This window comes from Chiloscyllium plagiosum, unplaced genomic scaffold (assembly GCF_037043375.1).
Source record: "Chiloscyllium plagiosum isolate Xiang-an unplaced genomic scaffold, Cpla_swu_hap1 HiC_scaffold_11, whole genome shotgun sequence".
Taxonomy (NCBI): domain Eukaryota; kingdom Metazoa; phylum Chordata; class Chondrichthyes; order Orectolobiformes; family Hemiscylliidae; genus Chiloscyllium; species Chiloscyllium plagiosum.
This window is the reverse complement of record NW_028270149.1, coordinates 85638373-85653922: the sequence shown is the minus strand read 5'-3', so window position 1 is coordinate 85653922 and position 15550 is coordinate 85638373. Positions and strand designations below refer to the sequence as shown.

Genomic DNA, 15550 nt, shown 5'->3' with positions numbered 1-15550 from the left:
CGATGCATTAATTTATAGGAAACATTTGAGAACAAAACTTTCTTGAATTACTTAAATTGAACCAAACACCACAAAGGGATAAGAAACACAACAATTTCCAAAGATACATCCTATTATTGACCTAAACATAAACCATCTGTTATAGAATCAAAAGCAATAATCTCTATTTCATCCCTCCCATGGACATAGGACACTGATGCACATTAATATTAAAATCTTTGCCCTTTTCTGTCTTCTCCCTACCTGGTCTTGACAGCATGAGGCTCCAGCAATCTAATTGATGCTTCAGTACCTTTCAATCAGGCTAGGAAGCCTATCAGGTGACAAGACATGACAGAAAATGTGAAAGAGAATACAAACAAACACATCACACAGCATTGACCTGGACGTTGGAACTGACAAAGGAAGAGGTGACCCAGCAGAATTATTTCCAGTAACATGTGGGAACTTTTATTAAAACTGGGAGAACTGCTCCACAGATTAATCAAGTATTACTCTGACATGGTCATGTGCTGTGAATTATAGGAAGTAACAGTCCAGACTCCTCCTTTGCAGTTTTATGAAGGTGTAGCAGTACTGTACCTTTAAGAAAGTTGAAAAGCGAGCAAGGACAAAGCACACAGAGTCCGGAAAAAGGGAACAATGTAACACTTGGTCGAAACAAACAGCAGCAGCTGGGTTGCTATGAAACAAAACCAATTCAAATTTGGTCAATCATTTCAAATTATGCCCCAAGATACCAAAATCCAATCAAATTTGAATTTAGTATTTTGCTAACATTAAAACCAATGAAACGATGCAATGTTTTGTGGTATTAAGCCTGACATTTTGAAAAGTTAGGAGGAGAACTGCCAAGCCACCAACAAGTACAGTCTGCCAGCAGACCAGCTCTCTGAAAGGTACCTGTCTATAAGATGTTTGTACAGCAGAACATCAAAAAGACAACAGAGCAAAATCTGCAGAGGAAGATACAAAAAGAAGATTTGACAGCTGACTGGTTTGAAAGGTGATTTTTTTTGTAAATCTTCATCGGGATATGTTAATCAGACTAGTATTGTCGAGTGGGAGGTAAAAGATAGGTTTAAGAGAAAGGAGTTGTAAACAGTTGTTGGTTCTAATATTCTCTGTTGGACTTAAAGAATAAAGTTGTTAATTTTTACTTTAAATAGTGTCCTTTGGGATAGTTCTTTGTCTCTCGAATTTAAAAGGATATAGCATGGGGTGAATCTTTTCTGTGCTGCTGGTTTACATTAGCAGAGGGGTTTACCCTGTGCCCTAACAACAGTGTGAAGGTAGTGACCCTGGAAGTTTGCAAAATTGGTTTCAGAATACCTGAAATCTCTTGACATCTGGTGAAATATGGGGAAGGAAACCTCCAGCTGATAGTTACTGGGTTATACTGCCAAAGAACAGCAGACAACATGATGACTAGTTCAAGTTCAGTTAAAGACATCATTGTAAAAAGCAAATAAGCAAACCATGAGCAAATCACAGGTAACTGGCTGGTGAAGCTTCCCTTGTCACTTCCCAGGTTTTGGCACAGAATTATCTTTGCTGCCGATTCTTCCGAGGCTTATGGTCACAGGAACTCCTGTTTCTTTTCCAGAAACCGATGCTTCACACATGGAAGTATGTTCTGGTTGATACACGGGTTTGAGAGGGTGCAGAATATTCTCAAAGGGAAGAGAGACCAACAGGAGGTCATTGAACACATTGGAACCAGCAATACACGAAGAGAAAAGGACAAGGTTCTGAACAGAGAATATAGGAAATTAGGCAGGAAATTAAAAGGTAGGTCCTCAAGGGTAGTAATACCTGGATTGTTCCCGGTCCCATGTACTAGTAAGAGTAGGAATAGGAGGATAGAGCAGATGAATGAGTGGCTGAGGAGCTGGTGCAGTTGGATCGAAGAGTCAGTTTCTGTGATGAACATTTCTATGACTCTACAACAGACGGTGTCCACACTCTCCCCAATCAAAGTAAGTACTGTACCTTTGGGAGTCCTGCTGCATGTTTCATCTGCTCCCCACCAACTGAAGCAGTCTGCCCACGGCAGGGGTGATTGGAAGGAAGCAAACAGGTAGTACAGACTGTCGGCGAGGATGCAGGTTGATGGACCGATGAAAGCGGTAACAACAATGATCATGGTGAGCCCCACACCTTCATATACAACAGGGAAGAGTAGATTAGTTTGTCAACTTTTAATTTGAAATACCTTTTTTGACATGGATTTGACTTGACAGTAACGCATTTGTATTTTACTGAAATTAGATTTTCTCTGAAATTCATTAGTGGGATTTGGGTGTCTCTGGCTGGCCAGCATTTACTGCCCTTGAGAAGGTGGTCGTGAGTTGCCGTCTTGAATTGCTCCAATCCACCTGCCAAGGGGTGAGCCACAATGCCATTATGGAGGGAATTCCAGCATTTAGACCCAGCCATGGTGAAGGAACAGCAATCAATTTTCAAGTCAGGATGGTGAATGGCTTGGAGGGGACCCTGAAGGTTGTGTTCCCATGCATTTGCTGTCCTTGTCCTTCAGGATGGAAGTGGTTGTGTGTTTACAAGGTGCTGTCTGAAGAACTTTGGTGAAGTTCTGTAGTACATCTTGTCGACAGTACATACTGCTGCTACTGAGGTTTGGTGTTGGAGGCATTGGCCTTTGTGGATATTGTGCTAATCAAGCTGGCTGCTTTGTCTTGGATGGTGACAAGTTTCTTGAGTGTTGTTGGAGCTGCACCTATCCAGCTAAGTGGGGAGTATTCCATCACACTCCTGAGTTGTGCCTTGCAGATGGTCAGCAGGCCTTGGTGATACAGGAGGTGAGTTGCAGGCCACAGTAATCCTAGCATCTGACCTGCTCCTGTAGCTACTATGTTGACATAGTGTTTATTTTGAAACTGGAAATACAGGAAGACCAGTGAGACTGTTCAGGATGACCAGAACAGGGAGAAATGTCACTGCTTCAACTCATTCCACATCAACGATTCAGAAACATGTAAAATGTGGACAGTTTAATTTCACCTCTCTCGTAAGACTTCAATCAATTACACTTCTTGACTGAGCTCAGCAAGACAATCTAAGTCTTTTAGTCCTGTACTGCTGCCAGATCTCTCTGGATGTAAATGCAATTCTGTAAGTTTCACAGAATGTATTCATTTTGTCGCAATAAGTACAAAGATTTGGAGGTGCCAGTGTTGGACTGGGGTGTACAAAATTAAAAATCACACAACAGCAGATTATAGTCTACCAGGTTTATTGGGAAGCACTAGCTTCAGAGCACTGCCCCTTCATCAGGTGGTTGTGGAGTATAAAATCGTAGGACACTTTTGCTGTAAATTCTGTGTCTTATGATCTTCTACTCCATGACCGCCTGATGAAGGAGCAGTGCTCCGAAAGCTAGTGCTTCCAAATAAACCTGTTGGACTATAACATAGTGTTGTGTGATTTTAAACCAAGTACAAAGAGTAATTGTGAGTGCCTGACCTCAGTGACACAAATTCCTCAAATAATTTAACTAAAATGTACCTTTTTGAAAAGACAGAGCTTCCTTTGTTTGTTTTCCATAGAGACAGTGGTTACATGACAAAAATAATCAAGCCTTATTACTGTATTGAATGACAATCTAATTACAAAGCAGTGAATGTAAAGGGGCAGGTTATATATCCTGACTGTTTCTCTTTAAAGAATGTTAATTTCATACATTACCCTGGCAAACCTTCTCTGAATCATTTCCAACACATTTATCAGCTTCTTTAAATAAGATAACCAGTAATGTGCACAACACTCCAGATAATGGTCTCACCAGTGCTCCATATAAATAAAGCATAAACACCCCAGTTTTGAATTCAGTTCACCTCATGATAAGTCATAACATGCAATCAGCTTTCCTACTTACCTGCATACTGACATTCATCAATTCTTTCATGAGGACACCCTTTGCATTTCTCACACCAAGATTAGAGGCATAGCGTCACAGAGATGTGCAGCACAGAAACAGATCCTTCAGTCCAACATGTCCATGCCGACCAGATAGCCTCACCTAATCTAGTTCCATTTGACAGCACTTGGTCCCTATCCCTCTAAACCCTTCCTGTTTATATATCCATCCTGATGCCTTTTAAATGCTGTGATTGGACCAACCTCCATCACCCCCTCAGGCAACATATTCCATGCACGCAACTCTCTATGTGAAAAAAGTTGCTCCTTAGGTCTCTTTTATATCTTTCTCCTCTCACCCTAAACCTATGCCCGCCTAGTTCTGGCCTCCTCTACCCCTTGGAAAAGACCTTGTCTATTTATCCTATCCATGCCCCTCATGATTTTATAAACTTCTATAAGGTCACCCCTCAGCCTCTGACGCTCCAGGGAAAACAGGCACAACCTATTCAATCTCTCCCTCTACCTCAAATCCTCTAACCCTAGCAACATCCTTGTAAATCTTTTCTGAAACCTTTCAAGTTTCACAACATCTTTCCAATAGGAAGGAGACCAGAATTGCACACAATATTCCAAAAGTGGTCTAACTAATGTCCTGTACAGTTGCACCATTGCCTTCCAACGCCTCTACTCAATGCTCTGACCAATGAAGGAAAGCATACCAAACACCTTCTTCACTATCCTATCTACCTGAGACTCTACTTTCAAGGAGCTATGAACCTGCACTCCAAGGTCTCTTTGTTCACCAACACTCCCCAGGAACACACCATTAAGTGTATAAGTCCTGCTTTGACTTGCTTTTCCAAAATGCAGCACCCCCATTTATCTAAATTAAACACCATCTACCACTCCTCAGCCCATTGGCCAAGACCTGTTGTATTCTGAGGTAACCTTCTTCGCTGTCCATTACACCTCCAATTTTGGTGTCATCTGTAAACTTAGTAACTATACTTCCTGTGTTCACTTACAAATAATGTATAAAAATGATGAAAAGTAGTGGACCCAGCATCGATCCTTGTGGCACTCCATTGTTCACAGGCCTCCAGTTTGAAAAGCAACCCTCCATTACCACACTCTGTCTTCAACCTTCGAGCCAGCTCTGCATCCAAATTGCTAGTTCTCCCTGTATTCCATCTAACCTTGATGACCAGTCTCCCATGAGGAACCTTGTCGAATGCCTTACTGAAATCCATATAGATCACCTACACCAGACGCCTGGAGGAAGAACGCCTCATCTTCCGCCTCGGAACACTTCAACCCCAGGGCATCAATGTGGACTTCAACAGCTTCCTCATTTCCCCTTCCCCCACCTCTTCCTAGTTTCAAACTTCCAGCGCTGCACTGTTCCCTTGACCTGTCCGGACTTGTCCGACCTGCCCAGCTCCTTTTCCACCTATCCACTCCACCTTCTCCTCCCTGATCTATCACCTTCATCCCCTCCCCCCTCACCTATTGTAATCTATGCTACTTTCTCCCACCCCCACCCTCCTCTAGCTTATCTCTCCACGCTTCAGGCTCTCTGCCTTTATTCCTGATGAAGGGCTTTTGCCCGAAACATCGATTTTGCTGCTCGTCAGATGCTGCCTGAATTGCTGTGCTCTTCCAGCACCACTGATCCAGAATCTGGTTTCCAGCATCTGCAGTTATTGTTTTTACCTCCATATAGATCATGTCTACCGCTCTGTCCTTATCAATTTTTCCTGCTAAAATGGGCAATTTTACGGTTCTGTAGATTCCATTTGTCAGATATTTGCTTTCACACTTAAACTTATTTTTATAGCTTTCTTATCATCTCCATACTTTCCTAACTATCTTTGTGTCATCAGAAATTTGGTATTCTAATTCAGTCCCTTCCTCTCATTAAGATCTTGAATATTATGAATATAAATTAATAGTAAATTGACTGGGACGGGTGTCCATTAAGTCAGCATCACTTTGAAGCAGATTGGGAGGAGTGGTGCTCTTCATTTCAGGAGAGGAGCTGAGCAGGAATAGTTGGAGGCAGCCTGGGACAGTAAGTGATGTCAAAAGATACCTCTGGGGTTTCCGGCCGACGCTTCAGGAGTAGAACTGAGAGGGAGCAAGCTGGAGAGCAGCCTCGGACGGTAAGTGATATAAATACTTACCACGGGCATATGCGGCCTTCACTTCAGGAGTGGAGCTGAGCAGGAATGAACCGGAGGGCAGACTGGGAAGCTAAGTGATAAAAAAACTTACCATGAGGATTTGGGGCCTTCACTTCAGGAGCAGGCCTGAGTGCGAATGAACCAGAGGTTAGCCTGGGAAGGTAAGAGTTTCTGATTCTGAGTGTTCCAACTGAGGGGGGAGCTGAAAAATAATGTCACAGGATGGCTATGACTTGATTGGCTAATAGGGAATCTGAGATGGAAATGTGTTGCTGGAAAAGCGCAGCAGGTCAGGCAGCATCTAGGGAACAGGAGAATCGACTTTCCTGAAGAAGGGCTAATGCCCGAAACGTCGATTCTCCTGTTCTCTAGATGCTGCCTGACCTGCTGTGCTTTTCCAGCAACACATTTCCATCTCTGATCTCCAGCATCTGCAGACCTCACTTTCTCCTCAAAGATTTCAACCTACTGCGAATCCTCTTACAAGGATGCCTTCCTTGAAGAAGCTCTCTTTCTCCCTCTACATTCCTGAAGAAGGGCTAATGCCCGAAACGTCGATTCTCCTGTTCCCTCGATGCTGCCTGACCTGCTGCGCTTTTCCAGCAACACATTTCCATCTCTGATCACCAGCATCTGCAGACCTCACTTTCTCCTGATAGGGAATCTGCTAAGTTTGAATCTGTGTTAACGTTGAGTCTGTGTTCAATTGAATAGATGCTAGATTATTGTTTATAATTTATGTTAAGATTGAGATCATAAGCAGTTAATTTTTTAAAAAACCCCAAATTCAAAACTAATTAATTAAATGAGGATAGAAGGTCAGGTGATATGTTGTTCCTGCATGATGTGGGAGCTGTTGGACCCCATTGTCGGTCTCAGTGACTATGTCTGTAGTAAATGTTGGTTACTCAAGGAAATCTAGCTCAGAGTTGATGTGCTGAATTCTGAGCTTTGGATGTTGTGACAGGGAGGGGGAGAGTTACCTGGACGCTGAGTTTCAGGAGACAGTCACACATCTTAGTTGGGGGCATAGACATCTGTTCTCTGTGACCAAGATCGAGAGTCTCAAAGGTTGCATTGCCTACTCACTGCTCGGGTTCAGGATATTTCACCTGGGCTACAAAGGAAGTTGGAGAGGGAGGGTAAAGATCCAATAGGTACCAATGACATCGATAAAACTAGGGCAGAGATTCTGTTAAGGGAGCATGAAGAAGAGCGAGGAGCTAAATTAAAAAGCAGAACCAAAAAGGAAATAATCTCTAGGTTGCTACCTAAGCCACAAGCTAATTGGCAGAGGGTCAACATGATTAAGCAGGTAGGTGTGTGGCTTAAAGATTGGTGTGGGAGAAATAGATTTGAATTCATGGGACATTAGCACCAGTAGAGGGGACAAAGGGACCTGTTCCAACGGGACAATTTTCATCTGAACCGTGCTGGAACCGGAGTCCTTGAGAATCACGTAAGTCGGGCTGTGGACAGGTCTTCAAACTAAATAGTCGAAGGGAGAGTTCAGTTGTAAGGAAAATTAGAAAACCTAAATTCAAGGAGGAGGTAAGAGTGCAGGTTAGCGATGTGGTGGATGGTTATCAGACAATAGTGGTGAGGGACAGATCAGGTGAACAGCTTTATGCAACAAGGAATTATTAAATAGGAGTTCTGCAGTGCAGCACAGTATAAACCTGGAAATATTAGAGACTTACAAGGAAGGTACAGCAGTAATTATGGGTGATTTTAACATGCACATAGATTGGAAGAATCAAATTGGCAAGGATAGCTGGAGGCAGAGTTCATTGAATGTATTTGAGATTGTTTCTTAGAACATAATGTTATGGAACCAACCAGGGAGCAGACTACCCTGGTTTTGGTAATGTGAAATGAAGAGAGATTAATTGATGAAATCTCAGTTAAAGATCTTCCAGGGAGTAGTGACCAGAATATGGTAGAAATCAAAATTCAGTTTGAGGGTGCGAAAGCAGAGTCCCACAATAGTGTTCTGGAATTATACACATGAAATTACATGGGCATGAGGACACATTTGGTCTGAGTAGATTATGCAGGAAAGCTACATGGCAAGAAAGTGGATGAGCAGTGGCTGTTGTTTAAAGAGCTACCCAATTCCTCACAACTAAAATATATACCAGTAAGGAAGAGAGATGGTAAAAACATCTATGGATAAACAAGGAGTTCAAGGACAATATCAAATCAAAAACTAAGGTATGCCAGAAGCAAAGGCTAGTGGCAGGCTAGAAAATTGGGAAACTTTTAACCATAAACAAAAGAACAGAAAAACATTAATAAAAAGAGCTAAGGTAAATTACAAAAGAAAACGAGTACAAAATATCAAAAAGGATAGCAAATGTTCCTACTGGTATATAAAAGTGAAAAGAGTCCCTTGGAAGATAGAAATCGGAGCGTTAATACTGGGGAGCACTGAAATGGCAGGGATGCTGAATCTTTGCCTCAGTTTTCATAATGGAGGATAATATTACCATTCCAAGTCAGAGGCAGTAAAAGGGGTAGAACTAAGAACAATCAACATCCATTGGGAAAAGGTACTCAGGAAACTACGAGGATTGAGGGCAGAAAATGCCCCGGTTCTGATGGCCTACCTCCTAGGACATTAAAGGAAGTGGTGGTAGAGATGGTGGATCCATTGTTTACAATATTCCAAAATTCCCTGAACACAGGAAAGGGGACAGTGGATTGGAAAAATGCTAAAACAATGCCCTTTCTCAGAAAGAGAGGCAATACATGGGAAATTAAAGACCAGTTAGATTAATATCTACTGTTGGGGAAGGGTCAGACCAATTATCAAGGAAGCAATGTCAGGACATTTGGAAAGTCAAAACGCTATCCATCAGTGTCAGCATGAAGGGCAAATCATGTATGGCTAATTCGGTAGAGGTTTTCAACGATATAACGAACAAAGTGGATTATAGGGATCCTGTAGATGTAATATACCTCGACTTCCTGAAGGCTTTTGATTAGGTGCCACACAAAAGGTTAATTCCCAAAGTTGGATCATATGGGATTAGGGGTAATTTATTAGCTTGCACAGGTGACTGGCTGATGGACAGAAGACAGAGAGTCAGGATAAATGGTTTCTTTTCTGGATGGAAAGAAATAAATCGTGGGATCCCACAGGGTAAGGTCATTGGACCCCAGCTATTTACAATATACATTAACAACTTGGATACAGGGATAGAAGGCTCTTTAGCCAAATTTGTGGATGGCATAAGAATAATTTGGATGACATAAGAAGGTCAATTGCAATGAGGACATAAGAACCTTATAAATGACCATAGATAGGTTGGAGAGTAGGTCAAAATGTGGATAAGTGTGAGGGCATGCATTTTGATTGGAAAAATGGAAAGGCAACCTATTATCAATATGGGGAGGGATTTTGGGGTGCTATGGTACAGAGGGATCTGGGTGTCCTCATCCATGAGTCACAGAAAACTAGCATGCAGGTACAGCAGATCATAAAGAAACCAAATGGAATGTTGGCTTTTACAGCCAAATGAATAGAATATAAAGGTAAGGAAGTATTATTGCAATGACACAAGGTATTGGTGAGACCACACTTGGAGTATTGTGCACAGTTTTGGTGTTCATATTTGAGGAAAGCTGTAATGACATTGAGGCAGGTCAGAGGAGGTTCACTAGGTTGCTTTCAGAATTAAGGGGTCTGTCGTATGAAGAGAGATTGAACAGTTTAGGCCTACACTCTCTGGAATTTAAAAAAATGAGGGGAGGTCAAATTGAGCTATTCAAGATGATAAAAGGTGTAGATAGAATAGATGTGGAAGAGATGCTTCCTCTTGTGGTGCATTCCAGGACGAGAAATCATAATCTTAGGATAAGGGGTAGCAAGTTTAAAACAGAATTGAGGAGAAACTACTGCTCCCAAAAGGTTGTGAATCTGTGAAATTTGATGCCCCAAAATGCAATGGACGCTGGGACAGTGGGCAAATTTAAAGATGAGTCAGACAGATGTTTAATTGGTAATGGGTTGAAGGATTATGCAGACAGGGCAGGAAAATGGGGGTGGAGGAGCAAATCAGCCATGATCGAATGGTGGAGCAGACTCGATAGGAATGGCCTAATTCTGCTCCTACATCTCATGAACGTATGCGGGGGTGGCTTGGGACTCCAGTGACTAGCACTGCTGCCTTATAGCACCAGATACTGGGTTCGATTCCAGCCTCAGGTGACTGTGCAACTCCACACAGACATTCTGTCCATGTCTGTGTGGGTTTCCTTTGGGTGCTCCATCTATCTTCCACAATCCAATGATGTGCAAGTTAGGTGGATGGCCATTGAAAATCAAGTTAGGGTGGTGAGTCTGGGGAAGATGCTGCATGGAGCAATGGTGTGGACTTGATTGGCCAAATCAGCCTGTTTCCACACTGTAGGGTTTCGGTGATTCTATTTATGAAAAACCTTTGTCATGTAACATTATGGAAACAGGACATTCACCAGTTCCCCTTTTCCCACAGTGCTTAACTCAGGAATCACGTGTGTTTAGATTAATCTGGGGTATTATGGTAATCTCACCCAACAGCAGGAATAAAGGCTGACATGATGCCAGTTATTTATACTGGTAGATGAATGCCACATTTACTTGATAATTACAAATATCTGAACGTGAACCCATTATTGAAGGATAAATGGAATCTTACGGATCAGGAGCTTTGATATATGGAACAAAGGGATTTTGATGTCCATGTACACACAATAATAAATGTAACCAAAATGGCGACTGGAATTGTTCATGGAGCTACAACACAGGAAGGAGCTGGTGTTGTATTGTCCAGAGATTTACTCTGATGGTGTCTGGTTCATTCAGATTCAGCATCATAACTCAGAAAGGTCAGCTCAGTGCACAGCTGGTGTTGATAGGAATAGTGTCAGAGTTCAAAAGATTACTTTTTGAAGAGTGATTATATTTGTTGTATTCATTGATATGAAGATTAATTTAAGAGACACCCTTTAAATAATTAGGAAATTCAGTTACGAAAATGTGGAAAATCTGTTTCATCAGGTTTCTGGGATTAAAAATAAAAGGAAACATTTGTTTAAAATTAGAGACCAGTCACTGTGTGAATGAGGAATGAATTTTTCTCACTAAAGACACTGGTAATCTTGAATCATTTGTCCATAAAGCTGTGGGTGTTACTGCTCAAACTGAAGATTGATTAATTCTCATCAGTCACAGGTAACAGGTGGGTATGTAGTAAGCACAGAATTGAGGGACAGATCAGCCATGATGTAATTGAATGGTGAAATAATAGACTCAGTTGAACACAGCGCTACGTTCGCAGCAATGTGTGTGGCAGGGTGTAAAGTCTTCCCTTGACAAGATTTACCCAGATTACTGCACTTCCAAACTCCAGTGTTGTCAGGAAAACACCTGAAGACTTTGTATGATTCTCATGAAACCTCAAGTTATTTCTTTCTTTTCACCTGGTGTCAGATAATTGACTTCATTTTTTTATTTATGAAATTGAAAATAAACCCAGCTCCAATATTACTATTTCACCAACAGGGCAGGTATTGAACAAGAAATGAAGACATTTCACTGATGATGCCTGTCTCTTCACTGCCTGCTTTGGCCTTTGTGAAGTGTGAGGAAGATCAGTTTCCAGCCAGTAATTCACCAAGTCTCCATTAGATCACAAGACAGAACCAGTATTTCTTGATGAAGTGCCCAAGACCATTTAGACTGCCGTGGAATAAACACTAACCTTGTAACATGGGCACAGCTTTCCAGATTGCCACAGGACTGAGGCTGGCAAACTGTCCAAAGGAAGTTTCCAAGAAAAACAGTGGCATCCCAACGAGTGCCAACATGAGGGTGTAGGGAATAAGGAATACAGCTGGAAAATGGAGGAAACAATTTCAGGATTGCATTAGATTTGAAAAGATTAGAACAATCACTCAAAGTAAACTTCTGAAACCAATCTGAAATATGTCTCTCTCTGTCTTGCTGTCCATTTTATTTTCCATCTGTCTTTCTATCCAGAGTCATTTATAATCACGTCTTTTCCCCGACACTAGAAATTAATGTTCTCCTCTTTCATTGATCCTGATGACAGTTTGTTTGAGAGGATATCTCTGTTGTATCGAGGTGACATTTCAGTGTCATAGGGCAGAGTGAGATACACCAAATGAATGTTCTTTAAGATTTATGTGGATGAGCTTCATCAAATATGTAGATTTGAAGATGTGCATATTGTTAAAGTTGTTAGCATTTTTACTTCAATGTGGCACTGGAAAAGGCACAGCAGGTCAGGCAGCATCCGAGGTTCAAGAGAGTTGGCATTTCAGGCAGGATCCTTCTTCAGTTTTTGGGAGGGGGACTTGGGTTGAGAAATAAACTGGGGGAAAGGTGTGGGGCTAGGGGAAAAGTAGGCAATAGGTGGGCAAAGCTGGTGGAAGTGATAGGTCAGTGGAAAGGGGGGAGTGGATAGGTGGGAAGAAAGATGAGCAGGTCGGATTTGAGTTGGAGGGTTGGATCTGGGATGGGGGGGAGGGGAGATTTGGAAACTGGTGAATTCAATGTTCATGTCATGTGGTTGTAGGCTCCCAAGACGGAGGATGAAGTGTTCCCCTTCCAGTTTGTGAGTGGCCTTGTGTCAGCAGTGGAGGAGGCACAGAATGGATATGTCCTTTGGGGAGTGAGAGAGGGAGTTGAAGCAGATGGCCAAGGGAAAGTAGGGTTAGTTGGTGCATACAGAACAGAGATGTTCCCTTAACTGTCCTGCGAGTTTGCACATGGTCTCTCTGATGCAGAGGAGACCATATCAAGAGCAACAGATACAACTGATGAGATGAGAGGATGTACAAGTAAATCTCTGCTTGAGTTTATCAATGTCCATGCAGTATGGTTGTAGGTTCCCTTTACAATGTCCATGCAGAGTGGTTGTAGGTTCCCTTTACAATGTCCATGCAGAGTGGTTGTAGGCTCCCTTTACAATGTCCATGCAGTGTGGTTGTAGCCTCCCTTTACAATGTCCATGCAGTGTGGTTGTAGGCTCCCTTTACAATGTCCATGCAGTGTGGTTGTAGGTTCCCTTTACAATGTCCATGCAGTGTGGTTGTAGACTCCCTTTACAATGTCCATGCAGTGTGGTTGTAGACTCCCTTTACAATGTCCATGCAGTGTGGTTGTAGACTCCCTTTACAATGTCCATGCAGTGTGGTTGTAGACTCCCTTTACAATGTCCATGCAGTGTGGTTGTAGGCTCCCTTTACAATGTCCATGCAGTGTGGTTGTAGGTTCCCTTTACAATGTCCATGCAGTGTGGTTGTAGGCTCCCTTTACAATGTCCATGCAGTGTGGTTGTAGGTTCCCTTTACAATGTCCATGCAGTGTGGTTGTAGCCTCCCTTTACAATGTCCATGCAGTGTGGTTGTAGGCTCCCTTTATAATGTCCATGCAGTGTGGTTGTAGACTCCCTTTACAATGTCGATGCAGAGTGGTTGTAGGTTCCCTTTACAATGTCCATACAGAGTGGTTGTAGGTTCCCTTTACAATGTTCATGCAGTGTGGTTGTAGCCTCCCTTTACAATGTCCATGCAGTGTGGTTGTAGGCTCCCTTTACAATGTCCATGCAGTGTGGTTGTAGCCTCCCTTTACAATGTCCATGCAGTGTGGTTGTAGACTCCCTTTAAAATGTCCATGCAGTGTGGTTGTAGACTCCCTTTACAATGTCCATGCAGTGTGGTTGTAGGCTCCCTTTACAATGTCCATGCAGTGTGGTTGTAGACTCCCTTTACAATGTCCATGCAGTGTGGTTGTAGGCTCCCTTTACAATGTCCATGCAGTGTGGTTGTAGGTTCCCTTTACAATGTCCATGCAGTGTGGTTGTAGGCTCCCTTTACAATGTCCATGCAGTGTGGTTGTAGGTTCCCTTTACAATGTCCATGCAGTGTGGTTGTAGCCTCCCTTTACAATGTCCATGCAGTGTGGTTGTAGGCTCCCTTTATAATGTCCATGCAGTGTGGTTGTAGACTCCCTTTACAATGTCGATGCAGAGTGGTTGTAGGTTCCCTTTACAATGTCCATACAGAGTGGTTGTAGGTTCCCTTTACAATGTTCATGCAGTGTGGTTGTAGCCTCCCTTTACAATGTCCATGCAGTGTGGTTGTAGGCTCCCTTTACAATGTCCATGCAGTGTGGTTGTAGCCTCCCTTTACAATGTCCATGCAGTGTGGTTGTAGACTCCCTTTACAATGTCCATGCAGTGTGGTTGTAGCCTCCCTTTACAATGTCCATGCAGTGTGGTTGTAGCCTCCCTTTACAATGTTCATGCAGAGTGGTTGTAGGCTCCCTTTACAATGTCCATGCATTGTGGTTGTAGGCTCCCTTTACAATGTCCATGCAGTGTGGTTGTAGCCTCCCTTTACAATGTTCATGCAGAGTGGTTGTAGGCTCCCTTTACAATGTCCATGCATTGTGGTTGTAGGCTCCCTTTACAATGTCCATGCAGTGTGGTTGTAGACTCCCTTTACAATGTCCATGCAGTGTGGTTGTAGGCTCCCTTTACAATGTCCATGCAGTGTGGTTGTAGACTCCCTTTACAATGTCCATGCAGTGTGGTTGTAGGCTCCCTTTACAATGTCCATGCAGTGTGGTTGTAGGCTCCCTTTACAATGTCCATGCAGTGTGGTTGTAGCCTCCCTTTACAATGTCCATGCAGTGTGGTTGTAGCTCCCTTTACAATGTCCATGCAGTGCGGTTGTAGGCTCCCTTTACAATGTCCATGCAGTGTGGTTGTAGGCTCCCCTTTCAATGTCCATGCAGTGTGGTTGTAGGCTCCCCTTTCAATGTCCATGCAGTGTGGTTGTAGGTTCCCTTTACAATGTCCATGCAGTGTGGATGTACGCTCCCTTTACAATGTCCATGCAGTGTGGTTGTAGGCTCCCCTTTCAATGTCCATGCAGTGTGGTTGTAGGCTCCCTTTACAATGTCCATGCAGAGTGGTTGTAGGTTCCCTTTACAATGTCCATGCAGTGTGGTTGTAGGCTCCCCTTTCAATGTCCATGCAGTGTGGTTGTAGGCTCCCTTTACAATGTCCGTGCAGAGTGGTTGTAGGTGCCCTTTACAATGTCCATGCAGTGTGGTTGTAGGCTCCCTTTTCAATGTCCATGCAGTGTGGTTGTAGGCTCCCCTTTCAATGTCCATGCAGTGTGGTTGTAGGCTCCCTTTACAATGTCCATGCAGTGTGGTTGTAGGCTCCCTTTACAATGTCCATGCAGTGTGGTTGTAGGCTCCCTTTTCAATGTCCATGCAGTGTGGTTGTAGGCTCCCCTTTCAATGTCCATGCAGTGTGGTTGTAGGTTCCCTTTACAATGTCCATGCAGTGTGGTTGTAGGCTCCCTTTCCAATGTCCATGCATCGTGGTTGCAGGCTCCCTTTACAATGTACATGCAGTGTGGTTGTAGGCTCCCTTTCCAAAGTCCATGCAGTGCGGTTGTAGGCT

The 15550-nt window shown here is 43.0% G+C and overlaps 1 protein-coding gene across 1 annotated transcript in view; it reads right to left on the bottom strand.

Annotated features, from left to right (window-relative positions):
• Nucleotides 1-15550, bottom strand: part of LOC148148871 (sodium- and chloride-dependent neutral and basic amino acid transporter B(0+)-like) — an 84790-nt gene that overhangs the window by 58448 nt on the left and 10792 nt on the right. Inside the window, exons 3-4 of the mRNA XM_087991816.1 lie at nucleotides 11810-11941; nucleotides 1993-2160 (exon numbers count right to left, since the gene is read on the bottom strand). Of these exons, the coding sequence (XP_087847942.1) occupies nucleotides 1993-2160; nucleotides 11810-11941 (300 nt within the window). The remainder of the gene's footprint in view (nucleotides 1-1992; nucleotides 2161-11809; nucleotides 11942-15550) is intronic.